The 15,345-nt window shown below is 33.1% G+C and overlaps 2 protein-coding genes across 5 annotated transcripts in view; one reads left to right on the plus strand and one right to left on the minus strand.

Moving 5' to 3' along the window:
• LOC127700010 (serine/threonine-protein kinase SMG1-like) overlaps positions 1 to 11,138 on the minus strand; it is a 182,357-nt gene extending 171,219 nt beyond the window's left edge. For 3 of the 4 annotated variants that reach the window (XM_052203440.1, XM_052203442.1, XM_052203444.1), the window contains exons 1-5: positions 10,667 to 11,138; positions 9,875 to 10,014; positions 4,102 to 4,160; positions 1,605 to 1,682; positions 1,247 to 1,337 (exon numbers count right to left, since the gene is read on the minus strand). In XM_052203440.1, coding sequence (XP_052059400.1) covers positions 1,247 to 1,337; positions 1,605 to 1,682; positions 4,102 to 4,160; positions 9,875 to 10,014; positions 10,667 to 11,048 — 750 coding nt within the window. In that variant the 5' untranslated portion in view covers positions 11,049 to 11,138. The remainder of the gene's footprint in view (positions 1 to 1,246; positions 1,338 to 1,604; positions 1,683 to 4,101; positions 4,161 to 9,874; positions 10,015 to 10,666) is intronic. The other variant, XM_052203441.1, reaches the window with a different exon arrangement.
• A 159-nt stretch (positions 11,139 to 11,297) lies between these two features.
• Positions 11,298 to 15,345, plus strand: part of LOC127700012 (nucleolar protein 11-like) — a 54,094-nt gene continuing 50,046 nt past the window's right edge. The window contains exon 1 of the mRNA XM_052203445.1: positions 11,298 to 11,427. Coding sequence (XP_052059405.1) covers positions 11,299 to 11,427 — 129 coding nt within the window. The 5' untranslated portion in view covers position 11,298. The remainder of the gene's footprint in view (positions 11,428 to 15,345) is intronic.

Raw genomic sequence — 15,345 nt, forward strand, 5'->3', positions numbered from 1 at the left:
CCAGCCTTCCCTTTGTGGTATGGTACCTTGCAGTACAATTTCAAAAAGATCCATACACTTACACACAAGTTATTGTCCTGAAACTAGAAAACTGCTTGTTTTTTCCCCTTTTTTGCCCCTAATTCCTAAAATTTTTAGACAATTACCCCCAAAACAATCCCAGCCTTCCCTTTGTGGTATAGTACCTTGCAGTACAATTTCAGAGAGATCCATACACTTGAACACAAGTTATTGTCTGGAAAGTAGAAAAATGCTAATTTTTGGCCCCTTTTTGCTAAACGTTTGGGCAATTACCCCCAAACTCAATTCCAGCTTTCCCTTTGTGATATGGAACCTTGTAGTACAATTTCAAAAAGATCCATACACTTACACACAAGTTATTGTCATGAAACTAGAAAACTGCTTGTTTTTTTCCCCCTTTTTGGCCCCTAATTCCTAAAATTTGGAGGCAATTACCCCCAAAATCAATCCCAGCATTCCCTTTGTGATATGGAACCTTGTGGTACAATGTCAGAGAGATCCATACACTTACACACAAGTTATTGTCATGAAACTAGAAAAATGCTTGTTTTTTGCCCCTTTTTGGCCCCTAATTCCTAAAATTTGGAGGCAATTACCCCCAAAATCAATCCCAGCATTCCCTTTGTGATATGGAACCTTGTGGTACAATGTCAGTGAGATCCATACACTAACACACAAGTTATGTCTGGAAGTTACAAAAATGCTTATTTTTGGCCCCTAATTCCTTAACATATGGTACCATAACCCCCAAAATCAATCCCCACCTTCCTTTTGTTGTATTGAACCTTATGGTAAAATTTCATAAAGATCCATTGAATTTAACTAAAGTTAGAGTGTGAAAACCAATGTGTTTTTGGACGACGAACGACGATAACGTCATACCAATATACGACCACAAAATTTTTTTGCGGTTGTATAAAAACTTAAATCAAATAGTTTGGGGGTGGGGGGTAAAAATTGCTGCCAGTTTTGTATATCGAAAATCGATTTTACATATATCCATATTGGTCAATCAATTTTTACCAAATTAAGTTAAGAGGGGGGGTGGGGGGGGTCAGTAAAAAAACTATGTGAATTAAGTTTTTTATCCTACATTGAACTTTTGATGTCGTCCCTTAAACAAATATTACAGTTTTAAAATGAAAAATATGTACACTCGATGGGTTTTGCTTTAATTATTTCTCAAAACGGCAATGCACAAATAACCAAAATACGATAAATATACCTCTAACAGTGAGTCCATGTACAGAAGTTTGGCTTTATTATTATCATCATCGATGACATTGTTAATCTGTCCAAACAGCCATTGGAAATACCTGGGGGAAAACAATTTATATTAACATTTGTTATAATGTACAAACACATGGTAAAACGTTAAATGCAAATTAACCACTAAAATTAATGTGACAGAACTTTAAAAAGAATTTTTATTCTGCATTATTCAATAAAATCATATTCATATACAGATTATGTCTAAAGATTAAGTATAAATAACATGGATGGCAAGACATGTTAATAATTAACAGAAAGCTATTCTTTCTCAACAAAATGATGTCTTAAGGTTCCTGTAAATGTTAATTAACCTGTGTCCATCATGTCCCATAATTCCTCCAACAAGTCCGATACAAATAGCCACATCCTGCTTCAACTCTCTGCTGGCTCTAAAGAAAAAAGGATAACCTTGCTATAAATTTGTAAAATAAACTTTTTGTAAAATTGTTGATTTTTCTCCTTTCTGTGCCTAATAGGTTCATAACAGTAGAATCTTGTTTATTTACAAATGTACATGACAACCCCTATAAAACTTGATATTTTTTGTTGTGTATAATTCTGATAACTCACATGACATCTCCTGACATAGATTTGCTTTGTCTTGCTTATTGTGTACAATTCTTTTAAATGTCTAAATTTAATCAGATGATTACCGTACATCTTTATTCTGATGGTTAATACAAAAGAGGTTAGAAAAGTAACCCATAAATTACAACTGTTTGATACGCTGAAGATACAATGTCTTTTATAGTGTAGCAGTCAAAATACAGAGATACAATGCCTTTTTGTCGAGCCTTCGACTTTAGTCGAAAAAGCGAGACATAGCGATCCTACATTCTGTCGGCGTCGGCATCCCCAAATATTCACTCTGTGGTTAAAGTTTTTGAAATTTTAATAACTTTCTTAAACTATCCTGGATTTCTACCAAACTTGGACAGAAGCTTGTTTGTGATCATAAGATAGTATCCAGAAGTAAATTTTGTAAAAATAAAATTCCATTTATCCGTATTTTACTTATAAATGGACTTAGTTTTTCTGCCGGGAAGTATTACATTCACTCTGTGGTTAAAGTTTTTAAAATTTTAATAACTTTCTTAAACTATCCTGGGTTTGTACCAAACTTGGACAGAAGCTTGTTTATGATCATAAGATAGTATCCAGAAGTAAATTTTGTAAAATAATTAATCCATTTTTGCCTTATCTTATTTTTAAATGGACTTAGATTTTCTGCCAGGAAACAACACATTCACTCTGTGGTTAAAGTTTTTAAAATTTTAATAACTTTCTTATACTATTTTGGATTTGTACCAAACTTGGACAGAAGCTTGTTTATGATCAAATGCTAGTATCTAGAAGGAAATTTTGTTTTCTTCCAGTTAACATTACATTCAGTCTGCAGTTAAAGTTTTTAAACATTTATTAGATTCATAAACTATCCTGGATTTTTACCAAACTTGGACAGAAGCTTCTTACAATCAAAAGATAGTATCAAGTGGAATATTTTTATTGATTTACTTCCTCATTTTTGTTGAGCCTGTGATTAACAGAAAAAGTAGGCAAGACACTGGGTTCCGCAGTCAAAATACAGAGATACAATATCTTCCATAGTGTAGTAGTCAAAATAGAGATACAATGTCTTTTATAGTGTAGCAGTCAAAATACAGAGATACAATATCTTCCATAGTGTAGCAGTCAAAATACAGAGATACAATGTCTTCCATAGTGTAGCAGTCAAAATACAGAGATACAATGTCTTTCATAGTGTAGCAGTCAAAATACAGAGATACAATGTCTTCCATAGTGTAGCAGTCAAAATACAGAGATACAATGTCTTCCATAGTGTAGCAGTCAAAATACAGAGATACAATGTCTTCTTCCATAGTGTAGCAGTCAAAATACAGAGATACAATGTCTTCCATAGTGTAGCAGTCAAAATACAGAGAAACAATGTCTTTCATAGTGTAGCAGTCTAAATACAGAGATACAATGTCTTCAATAGTGTAGCAGTCAAAATACAGAGATACAATGTCTTCCATAGTGTAGCAGTCAAAATACAGAGATACAATGTCTTCCATAGTGTAGCAGTCAAAATACAGAGATACAATGTCTTCCATAGTGTAGCAGTCAAAATACAGAGATACAATGTCTTCCATAGTGTAGCAGTCAAAATACAGAGATACAATGTCTTCCATAGTGTAGCAGTCAAAATACAGAGATACAATGTCTTTCATAGTGTAGCAGTCAAAATACAGAGATACAATATCTTCCATAGTGTAGCAGTCAAAATACAGAGATACAATGTCTTCCATAGTGTAGCAGTCAAAATACAGAGATACAATGTCTTCCATAGTGTAGCAGTCAAAATACAGAGATACAATGTCTTCCATAGTGTAGCAGTCAAAATACAGAGATACAATGTCTTCCATAGTGTAGCAGTCAAAATACAGAGATACAATGTCTTCCATAGTGTAGCAGTCTAAATACAGAGATACAATGTCTTTCATAGTGTAGCAGTCAAAATACAGAGACACAATGTCTTCCATAGTGTAGCAGTCAAAATACAGAGACACAATGTCTTCCATAGTGTAGCGGTCAAAATACAGAAACACAATGTCTTCCACAGTGTAGCGGTCAAAATACAGAGATACAATGTCTTCCATAGTGTAGCAGTCAAAATACAGAGACACAATGTCTTCCATAGTGAAGCAGTCAAAATACAGAGATACAATGTCTTCTTCCACAGCGTAGCAGTCAAAATACAGAAAATTATTGAATACATCTTTTTAGTTGGAATTTAAAAAAACTCACCTTTCAAAATAAACATGTTGCAGAGAACTGAGAATATCATCTGCTACTTTTGAAGCAGCCTAAAACAACAAAATAAAAATAGACAAAGAAATAAAAATATTAAGCATCAATGTAGCAGTTCTCTATAATAAATTTATACAACATAATATTGATCATGTGTTTACTGTATTAACATATATTAAATAAACAAGATTGCTACACAGTAGTGAAATGTCTCCCGTGCTGTATAAATGAAGAATTAATTTGTTTGTCACAATGTGTCATTGTGGTACGATAGACAAAATATGGTAAAAGTTCCATAACTCCCACAAGAGTGCACACGCTGAAATGTCTCGCCTGTTTTACTGACCATTGATTTTATGTTGAAAGTTTTAAAGATAAAGCTTTTACTACAAGTATCACATAAACTTCACATTCTTGAAGATCCATGACAATGAGGTCAAGGTCAGATAAAAACTGTCACACAGACATGTACACCTTACAATCATTCCATACACCAAATATAGTTGACCCATTGCTTATGGTAATCAAAGAACAGATCGAAACACAAAAACTTAATGTTAACCAATGAACCATCGAAATGAGGTTAAGGTCAGATGACTGAAGCTAGACAGACATGTACACCTTACAATCATTCCATACACCAAATATAGTTGACCTATTGCTTACAGTACTTGAAAAACAGACCAAAACACAAAAAATTAACAATGACCAATGAACCATGAAAATGAGGTCAAGGTCAAATGAAACCTGCCAGTCTGACATGTACCCCTTACAATCATTCCATACACCACATATAGTTGACCTGCTGCTTGTAGTATCTGAGAAACGGACCTAATCACGTAACTTTAACCTTGATCACTGATCCATGAATTGAGGTTGAGGTCAGGTTAACCCTGTCTGACGGACATGTAGATGTTGCAAGGAACCCATATACCAAATATAGTTCTCCTATTACTCATAATAAGTAAGAAATTCACATGACAAAAAAAATATAATTTTATTTCAAGCAGTCACTGAACCATGAAAATGAGGTCAAGGACAATAGGCATATGACCGACGGAAACTTCGTAACATAAGGTATCTGCATACAAGGTATGAAGCATCCAGGTCTTCTACCTTCTGAAATATAAAGCTTTATACAAATAGTTTACGCCGCCGACAGATTGTAATACCTATGTCTCGCATACTGCGACTTTTGTCGCAGGCGAGATAATAAAATTGGTCAAATCAATATATTGGAATAATATGGTCAACTACACATGATGGCAAACAATCCTACAAAGGATGACAGCTTTCTGTCAAATGGTCTCTGAGGAGTTGCAATCACTAGGTGACACTATTACAATACCCCAAAAAAATGATTGGATCAAAATGACAGCATAATACGGTCAACTGCGCATGACTGCAAACAATTTCACCTCAGCTCACAGGAGTTGCATTCATTATACTCTAAAAAAAACAGATAGACCCCCCAGGAATTAATTCACTTGAAAGTTTTTCTGTCAAAGGTAGATAGTTCACTTTGGGTATTCCGACTTCCTTGGTATAAAAAAATAAACTGCTTCGCTGAGCGCAGCTAGATACGCCCGCAGAGGTCCAACCCTGAACAGTTGGGGCAAAAATGGACACAATATTCCAGCTTGATTCAGGTCTGAATTTGGATTGTAATTAAATATTTGACATATTATAGGTTTCTGAATAAATGTAGTCAAAGATCTTGAAATTGGTTATATGAATTGAATTTATATTCAATTAAAGATTTCTTGCTGTTGTGCAATACTTAGTAAATCTGTTGTCACACTATAAACAAATAAAGTTCAATTAATTCTCAATATCATATAAGAAATTTATGAAAATAAAAAGGGAGCTTACATCAATAGATATAAACAATTCACCAAAGTTTCATGAGAATTTGTGACAGCATTTTTGAGTTATTGTCCGAAAAATGGAAAATTACCCCTTTTTTTAATGAATAAAACCCCATAACTCAGAAATGTAAAATGTAAAATTTATAAAATTCTAAAGGGAGCTTACAGCAATACATACAAACAATTCACCAAAGTTTCATAAGAACTGCTGAAAGCATTTTTGAGTTTTTGTCCGAAAACTGGATAATCCCCCCTTTTTTTATGAATAAAACCCTGTAACTCGGAAACGTAAAATCTAAAATTTAAAAAAATCGAAAGGGAACTCATGTCAATAGATATAAACAATTCACCACAATTTCTTGCAAGTTGGTGAAAGCATTCTTGACTTATTGTCCGAAAACTTGAAAATCCCCCTTTTTTTAATGAATAAAACCCCATAACTCGGAAACGTAAAATCTAAATTTTATAAAAAACGAAAGGGAGCTCACGTCAATAGATATAAACAATTCACCAAAGTTTTATGCAAATTAGTTAAAGCATTTTTGAGTTAATGTCCGACATGTTGACGACGGACAGACGGACGGACAGACGGACGGACGGACAACGGTATACCATAATACGACCCGTAAACGGGCGTATAAAAACTGACCACTATGATTTTAGTCAAGTGTGCTGAAGGTGGGGTTTAACACAAACATCAATCAATCAATCATGAATTGTTATAGTTGTTCACAGTTACTTGTTTTTTTTTCTTCTCCATTATAAACATATTTTGAAAAGTGCTAAATATATCCAATGCAGATTTTCAAAGTTGGCAGGTGTTAACAACTTAAATCTTCTTGGAAAACTTAAATTTGAGCAACACTAACATGACTAACCAAACAATCAATCTTGAAATGTTATAGTTGTTATCAGTTGAGTTCATTATGTTGACATATTTGAAAGTGGATCAAAATCCCTCATTACCTGATTTTTTCTGATTCTTCTTACACTGTGCTGTTACACAATTGTCCCTGGCAGGGATGGGGTTTTGAGCACATGTTAACATTTTAAACCTGGTAATTTTCTGTCTGTACTTGACCCAAGTCGGGAACCATTAATTTGCTGTTGTTAATCATATTTGTTTTTCCATCTATTATTTTTACACAAAAAATTATGATTGACCCAAGTACGGAACCAGTAATTCGTTGCTGTCAATCATATATGTTTTTCATCTATTATTTTTCATGACACAAAAAAATTAAAATACCACTTTAAAAATCATTGTATATGTTTTCTTGAATTATCTTACAGTATTCAGTCCAATATACATTTCCATCAGTCCAATCCTATTTTTCTTTTAAAAAATTCATTCCCTTGTGTCAGACAATTGGACTTTAACATTGAAACTAGAGCTTCCAAAATAAAGTGAGCCAGCTGTTTTTTTTTTTTTACCCGTTTTTAATCACTGAAAACTTTGAAACTTAAGGCAATCAAAGTAATCATTGGGGACATTCCGACAATGGCTGACACGAAAAACTTCGTACTTTCGATATGGATTCTGTCAACTGACATTAGTTCGTACATTGATATTTCTGTCAACTGACAGTGCATCGTTTGAAGTGTAAAGCACCAGCAGATTAACGAGTGCGCTTAACTCTTTATTATCGCAATAACATACTGAAATATTCTAGCTTTTGTTTTAAAACGCATGTTTTCTAAAACTGGGATATGACTTGCTTGCGTTAAAGATCTGAACACAGACGGAAAAACTAAATCCTTGTATTTTTGTCAAGCATCATTGAGTTGAAGTCTTACTCTGCACGTAGATTCTTGAAATTACACAAGATGCATTGTATAAATTAATGAAAATTCAATTTATCAGTATTTTGAAACTTTCGGATGCACAATTAAATTTCCCATTTGTGCACATGCACAGACTTGTATTCACATAGCCAACATGGTTTGGATTAACCCGATTTTCCAGTTGTTTTATTCCGATCACTCCAACAAGAAACGGCAGTGGATGGAGTGCGCTGAATCAATCAAGTTAGTTTCGGATTATAATTAAATTAACGCATGCATACATCCAAATCTACTTTAAAACCATCCGGTTACAAGTAAATGAATAACGTAAGATTGAAGATAATTATGATGGAATCTAAAAATTGACATAAATAAAAAGGGAAATATTAAAACATTATAACATGAGAAATTATAACACTAACGATAGTCAGTGATTTTTTTTTAAGCCTAACTGTACATATGTTTTATAAAATGATGTAGTGTGTGCAACCTTTTTTTTTCCCTTACTCGCCAAATTGACGAGCAGCTTTTCATTTCAACTCGCCAAATTGAAATTCCACTTGCCAGCTTGGCGAGCGATTTATTTTTGGAACTCACCGTCTTTTACATACATAATTATTAAAACATATTATTCCATTCCACTTACTAAATGCTACTTATATTCATCATTTTAATCTTTATATAACTGGTACATATAACTTGACAATTTAAATTACTATTTACATATATATAGTAGTCTCAGTTATATAAGGGAGCAGTCAACTTATCTTGTGATTACCTTAGGAGAGGGGCTTCAAATACATTTTTACCACAACTGACAAGTCAAAAGTTTTTTTGTCATAACCAGACTTCCTTATTCCAATGATTATGGATAAATCTTAGTCCAAATGCTGGAGTTATTGAGCAGCCTCTTCTACTATAATTATCACATTTTTTATTTTAAAAAACATGAATAATTATACTGTTCTGCACCAAAGGCCTTTTTATGTTTAGTTTCTGGTTTTGCTTTTTCTTTTAGTTCCCTTTGTTTGTTTAAATTATTTATCCTTAAAAACTATTCCATTTTGAGAATTTTTTTTTCTGGCCAGTTGAAGTATTTTATATCACTCGCCACATTGGCGAGTTACCAAGTATCAGTGCTCGCCATATTAGTTTCTTACTCGCCTTTGGCGAGTTGGCAAGCGAAGGTTTCACACACTGATGATGCAGACGCTATTTTACAAACTTGTAACCAATCATGTGTACAAATCAGTGTCAAGATGAGGCACGGAAGTTATAAAATTGTAAAGCATAGAAATGGAAAAGGCAACACTCCTGCTAACGGTTCAATGATTTTACAGCTGGCAGTATAGGATTTCAGAAGACTTTTTAAAAAGTCTTCTTCCACCAAAAATAACCAGTGATGCACCAATTATATTTACAAAGCAGCAACACACAGAAGTGATGACAAACAATCTCTATCAGTATGAAAGGTTCAAATATATGGTCTTAGAGAAGTTGTCATTATGCTACAATGGGCCAAAATGGTCATAAGCAATCATACCAAGTATGAAACATTTTGGATGAATAGTCTAAAAGGAGAAAAGGGGTAGCTTTTAGAAGGTATCATTATACTTTAACATCCCTCTGCAGGGAGAAAAGTATTGCACAGGTCATGTATATATAATAGCTGTAACTTAAACTATCAATATAAAATATCTATGTATTTTCCTTGTATATCATGCGTATATTGGAATATAATCTCATGTAATTGTCAGTTTCTAATGATTACCATTTTCCCAATTATATATTTTATGGTGATAGAATGATAAATACAGCCAATCTAGACAAAAATTGAGATGATTATATTAACAAAAGTTCAACTTCTTTCAACTAAGGTTCAAATATTGAGTTTTTTATGCATTTGAGAATACTTTATAAACATGATAAAGACACCAATTGCTTAATTCAGACAACTACCATGATCACAGCTCATCTTAAAATTTCAGCAAAATTTGCAATAGGCTTTATCATTGTTTATAGGCAAGGGAATGTTGGTGTTTTTTGCATCCTGTTTTCATTGGATACAATTTTGTAGGTGTCTGGATATAATGTTCTATATGTATTTATGAATTCACCTTGATGCCCTCTTGTGTTTTTAGATAATCTTTTAACTGTTTTGCTGATGATAATCTTCTCTCTTTGTCAGAATCCCGACTAACTCTTCTAATGTACTTCGACAATCTTGATTCGTCATTAAAACTTTTGCTTGGTTCTACTAAAACAAAGACAGATGATTTCAAATTTGATATTAAGAATGAATTAGCATAAATCTACTCATTGGAGAAAAACAAATGATGTCAGCTACTTTTAAACAAAAATTACAGTATTATACATGTATTTCATAAGTAATAATAATCATTTTTCGTATGGTAGTTTACATAATTTATTAAAAATTCAGATCAAAATCAGCACCCCAAATTCAGTGTGTTTTAATAAAACAGTTGGGATATTGGACACTCTTTTATGATCACATTGAAATTTGTTGACATGGTAAAAGTTTACGAATGCGGGTCTGTTCGCCCAAAATCATGTTCGCTCCCATTCTCGTTCATCCCCTTTCACGTTTGCACCCTGGATCCGTTTGCACCATTTATAAAGGTTTTGTGTTGAATAAGTTTATAGTCATGCTTTAGTTAGTGGATTGCTATAAAAAATAAATAAAATAAGTTTTTTTTTATTGTTTTAAAATAAAGTGACATTCTAAAAACGTAAACAGGTTTTCTTTTGTGAATTATTTTAAATTTGACGAAATGCATGAATAATGAATAATGTCATGATGATCAAAGACTAAGTCATTTGTCTCCAAGACTTGTAAATTTAATTTGTGAAGACTAGATTTGTGAAAAAGATAATGTAAGTACAAGTACCACTCTTCTTTATGTCCTGTTTTGATTGAGTTGACGCCACAGTTAATGTGGAAGACCGGAATTCCGTCTTCCCTCTGCTTGAACTTCTGTTAGCTGAGGTAGAAAACCTGCCACTTCCTACATCCTCTCTTCTGGAACTTGGTTTGGAGACTCCATTTTTCACTCCATTTATTTTCATTTGTGGTTTAATGTCAATCTTTTTGTCCAAAGTTTTGGACTTTTCATAGATTTTGGGAGATTCTACTTTCTCAATCCTTGTTCTGCTACTTGCGTTTTCGTTCAAATTACTACCCGACTTTTCCTTTGTAACATCGACTCCGCCATCCGATACATCTTGCTTATCAGGTGGTTTACCCTTAAAGCCTACTGATTTTTCACTCATTACATAGAAAAATCTAAGAAATGTTCATTTCGTAACGGAAATTGTGATCCAACCAACTGAAATTACTCGTCCATCTCTGTGCTATATTTAACGTTGATGTCCCGCACCTAATAATAAAAATATTTTAAATTGATTTGGTAAAAAATTGACTGGAAATCCCCAAAATTATTTGGTTATTTTAAAGTTTTAAAACTGATGAAAAATTGATTCATTCATTTCAATTATTTCTAATTTTGTGCTGGACAGTGACATGGCGACCATAGGAGAATCTGTCGCGGTCTTGCACGTGAAAGATGCAAAATTAGAAGATGTAGGCGAATCGTTTGAACCAACACACATAACAGTTACATACAATACAAAATACATATCAGTTGTCGAGGTATTTACTGTTCTTCTGTTAAAATACTGACATCATTTTGTATATTCTACCACAAAAAATCTGATTATTGTAACTCGGACCGATGCAGCACGTTTCGGCCACAGTCGTTTCGGCCCTACTGCCAGTTCGGCCATACTTTGTAAAGTCGTTTCGGCCATGGTTTTTATTGTTATAAAGGGAGGAAAATGTAATTGTTTTAGAATCAGAAATAATAGAAAAAAACATTATAATAATTAATTTATATTCATTGATAAAAATGTGTTTTAATTTACCAGTCAGAGATATATCTCTATATTAGACTATAAGGTTGTTAGTACAGCTAAATTTATCGCTTAGGCCAAAATAAATTAATGGTGTGTTTCCTATTTCATCTTCAAAAAAATTAGGTAGGGTAGGTAGGTTAAACATTTTATTTTATGAAAACATTTTATTTTTTTTTTATTGATGGGTCGACAGCAGAAAAAAGTTCCAAATCAAATAGTTTGATGTGCGGGCTTCTCTGATATTTAGAAAAGTAATTAAATCTACAGCTTTTTTAATTTTCTGTTTTAATTCTGCGTCAGAAATATGAAAATAAACTTTAATGAAAATTTTATGCATTTCATTGGTCGTAAAAAGAAAAGTGTATGTTCTTCACGATTAATTATCTTAAACCAAAAATGGCAGTGAAAAATCTGGCATGGTATGTTATTATGTTGATCCTCGTTGAACCTAAAAATGTAAATGTCACACAGGGTATACATATGGAAGCAGATTCGTACCCCTTGAAAAAACTGTGAACCGATGCTAAGCAGCAGATAATTATGATTTTTTTAGGGTTAATACTCTGCCCTTGCACCCTCTTTATTTAATATACAGATGTGTTTTGATGTTTGACAAAATGTGATGGTGATTGAAGATTGGGTGGTTCTGACAATATTAAAATTCCAGGTTTTGAGAAGAGTGAGAATGTGAAATCTTTGTCTTATTAATGATGGTAGTAATGCCTGTTACCGTCAGGCGTCAAATGGTCATTTTTGGCTACCGTTAGCGTCAAATTGGTTAAAATGTTACCTTAATTCATCAAAATATCCTTATCCTGATTCTTCAGAGCAAGGATTTGTATACTATAGGTCTCAGATAATTATCGTTACCGTTTTTTTGGAAAAAAATTTACGTGATTCGTCAAAATCAGTCGATTTTTTTACCGTCTAAAAGAAAGTGTACATTTTATCGTCATGCACCAAAAATTACCTTTAACGTCGTTTGGCAAGATTTTTTAGCGTTATTCTGTCTACATATGATTGTTCTGCCTAACAGAAGTTCCACTGGAAACTTTGTTATAACCAATGTCATAATATCTGTTCCTGTTGGAACAAATATTCTATACCATTCATTCCGTTAGGAACATATACTGTAATATTTATTCCAGAACACTTTTTCCATTTGGAACTTCTATTTCGTGACAATTCGTCGTGAAGTTACCTCATTAATCTACTGGTCAAATAAATTGCAGATGTAAATATGACAGGATTTTTTCCCTTTTCTTGTATAAATTGTTATGGGACCAGCCAGAGAAATAAAAAAGAATAAAAGTAGACATGGTGCTGGGGCAGATTCATTTATAAATGAATATGAATCATACACCATGTCTGCCTACTGGGGAAAGCTTTTGAAGTTTCATCTTTCTCGTTCCACATTGTCTGTTCCCTTGCCATCATAAACTAAAAAGCATTAACAGCCGTTTATGTTGCGTCCTGGGCACAATTCTGTACAACATTCGTAAGAGCATGTTTTACAACAAAAGCTGGATTGATTTTAGCAGTTTTTACTATAAAATTGTGAGTCAATTTACCGACAGTTACAGTCTGTCCAACCTGAAACGATTCTGACTGTTGCCGCGGGTCCAAAGAAGCACAGGTACAAGACGAGATTTAGTTAATATATGTATATATACTGAATACACTTCATTTTATATACAAATATTTAAAAAATCTCGCTTGTAAAGGCTGTTCAAAGAAGTTGAACAAAGTGCGTCAACTTCGTATTTTTTTCGTCTATAGGTCCGCTTGATGTTCTTCAAAAAGATTCATCATATCGTAATTATCCGGATTCGATGTCATTATATTTTGCGTGCATGTGATCACATTTCGCATATTTGACAGCTAATACGCTACACGGTCGCCGAAATGCCATGCTTGTTTATTTAAAATCTTGGTCCTTGAAACGCTTTACTTATCAATATTGGTCGTTATTATCAAACGCTTTGAAGATCTATAGTATTCTAAACGAATAATCGGATCCGGACAGACTGACAAATCCGGATTTTGAATATTTATATTATTTTTGTCAATAAAATGTTTAGGGTCGGCGTCGGAAACGGAGGTAGGGTCGGGAAACCGGAAACACACCATTTATTTATTTTGGCCTTATTAAAAAATAATAATATTATGGGTATTAAATTTTAATAAACTTATTCAGATATTTATATGGTATAAATTCTCGAAATTCATGAACACGCATGAAAAAAAATTAATTAAAAGCTGATGGCTTGTTTTGGAGCATTAATAGGTCATGATAATAATTCACACTGATTGTTGTAATAATTGTCTTTGGTAGATTAATAATTGGAATTATCGGAATAAAACAACTGGATTATTCGGGTTAATTTGAACCACGTTGGTTACGTATCTGCGCATGTGCACAAATGGGAAATTTAATTGTGCATCTGAAAATTTCAAAATAATGAAAAACAGAATTGTCATATATTCATACAATCCATCTTGAGTTAAAGTCAAGTATATACGTGGAGTGTACGACTTCAAATCAATGATGCTTGAAAAAATACACCGATTTAGTTGTTCCGTCTGCGTTCATATCTTTAATGCAATCAATTAAGTCATATTCCAGTTTTAGACAACATGTGTTTTTTAAAATGAAAGTTAGAATATCTAAGTATGTTATTGCGATAATAAAGAGTCAAGCACACACATAAATCTGCTGGTGTTTTACACATCAAACGATGCACCGTCTGTTGACAGAAATATCAATGTACAAAGTAATGTCTGTTGATGGATTCCATTTCGAAAGTACGTAGTTTTCATGTGGCTCATTGTCGGAATGTCCCCAATGATTGCCTTTATTGCCTTAATACATTGTACGTTTCAAAGTTTTAGAAGTGAAAAAAAACGGGATTTAACAACTGAATAGTCCAGCTCTTTACCGTTATTCGTCATTAAGGTATACACAAAAATGACACATTATCGAGGCTCAAGTACGGAACCATAATTCGTTGCTGTCAATAGTTTTATTTTCATAAAAAATTTCAGAAAAGGGCTGTGTGACTCCTGACGGAAAATGCCTTTCCTATCCTCATACTTTTGTGTAAAAATATTAGATGAAAAACAAATATGATATATGGGTCAAGCACTTTAAATGAACAGGTTTGAAATGCAAAAAGAGTCAAGCGCACACATGATTCTGTCGACGGTGCATTGTTTGATGTGTAAAACACCAGCAGATTCATGTGTGCGCTTGACTCTAAATTATCGCAATAACATAGCAAGGTCATCACCTGACATGACCGGTCAATCCTTGGCCTGACACATATCTGCATTGGATATATATTTAGAATTTTTTAATATATGTTTATTTATTTAAAACCCTAATTTAAGCAAACTTGACTAAAATCTTGGTGGCCAGTTTTTTTTTAAAGTTCACTATCTGCCTTTGACAGAAAACTTGCAAGTGAAACCAAATCAATTACTGTTATAATTGCTTGGCGAAATTGCATTGCATCAAGTTGACCATGCTGAGATGAATGTATGGAATTTAGTTATAGAAAATTTAATTTGAATCAACAGTATTTGCAGATTTTTATGTTAAGTATAGTGAGTTTTGGTTGAGTTATGAGTATTATTATTTTTGGAAGAAAAAAAT

Source organism: Mytilus californianus, unplaced genomic scaffold (assembly GCF_021869535.1).
Source record: "Mytilus californianus isolate M0D057914Y unplaced genomic scaffold, xbMytCali1.0.p SCAF_46, whole genome shotgun sequence".
Lineage (NCBI taxonomy): Eukaryota > Metazoa > Mollusca > Bivalvia > Mytilida > Mytilidae > Mytilus > Mytilus californianus.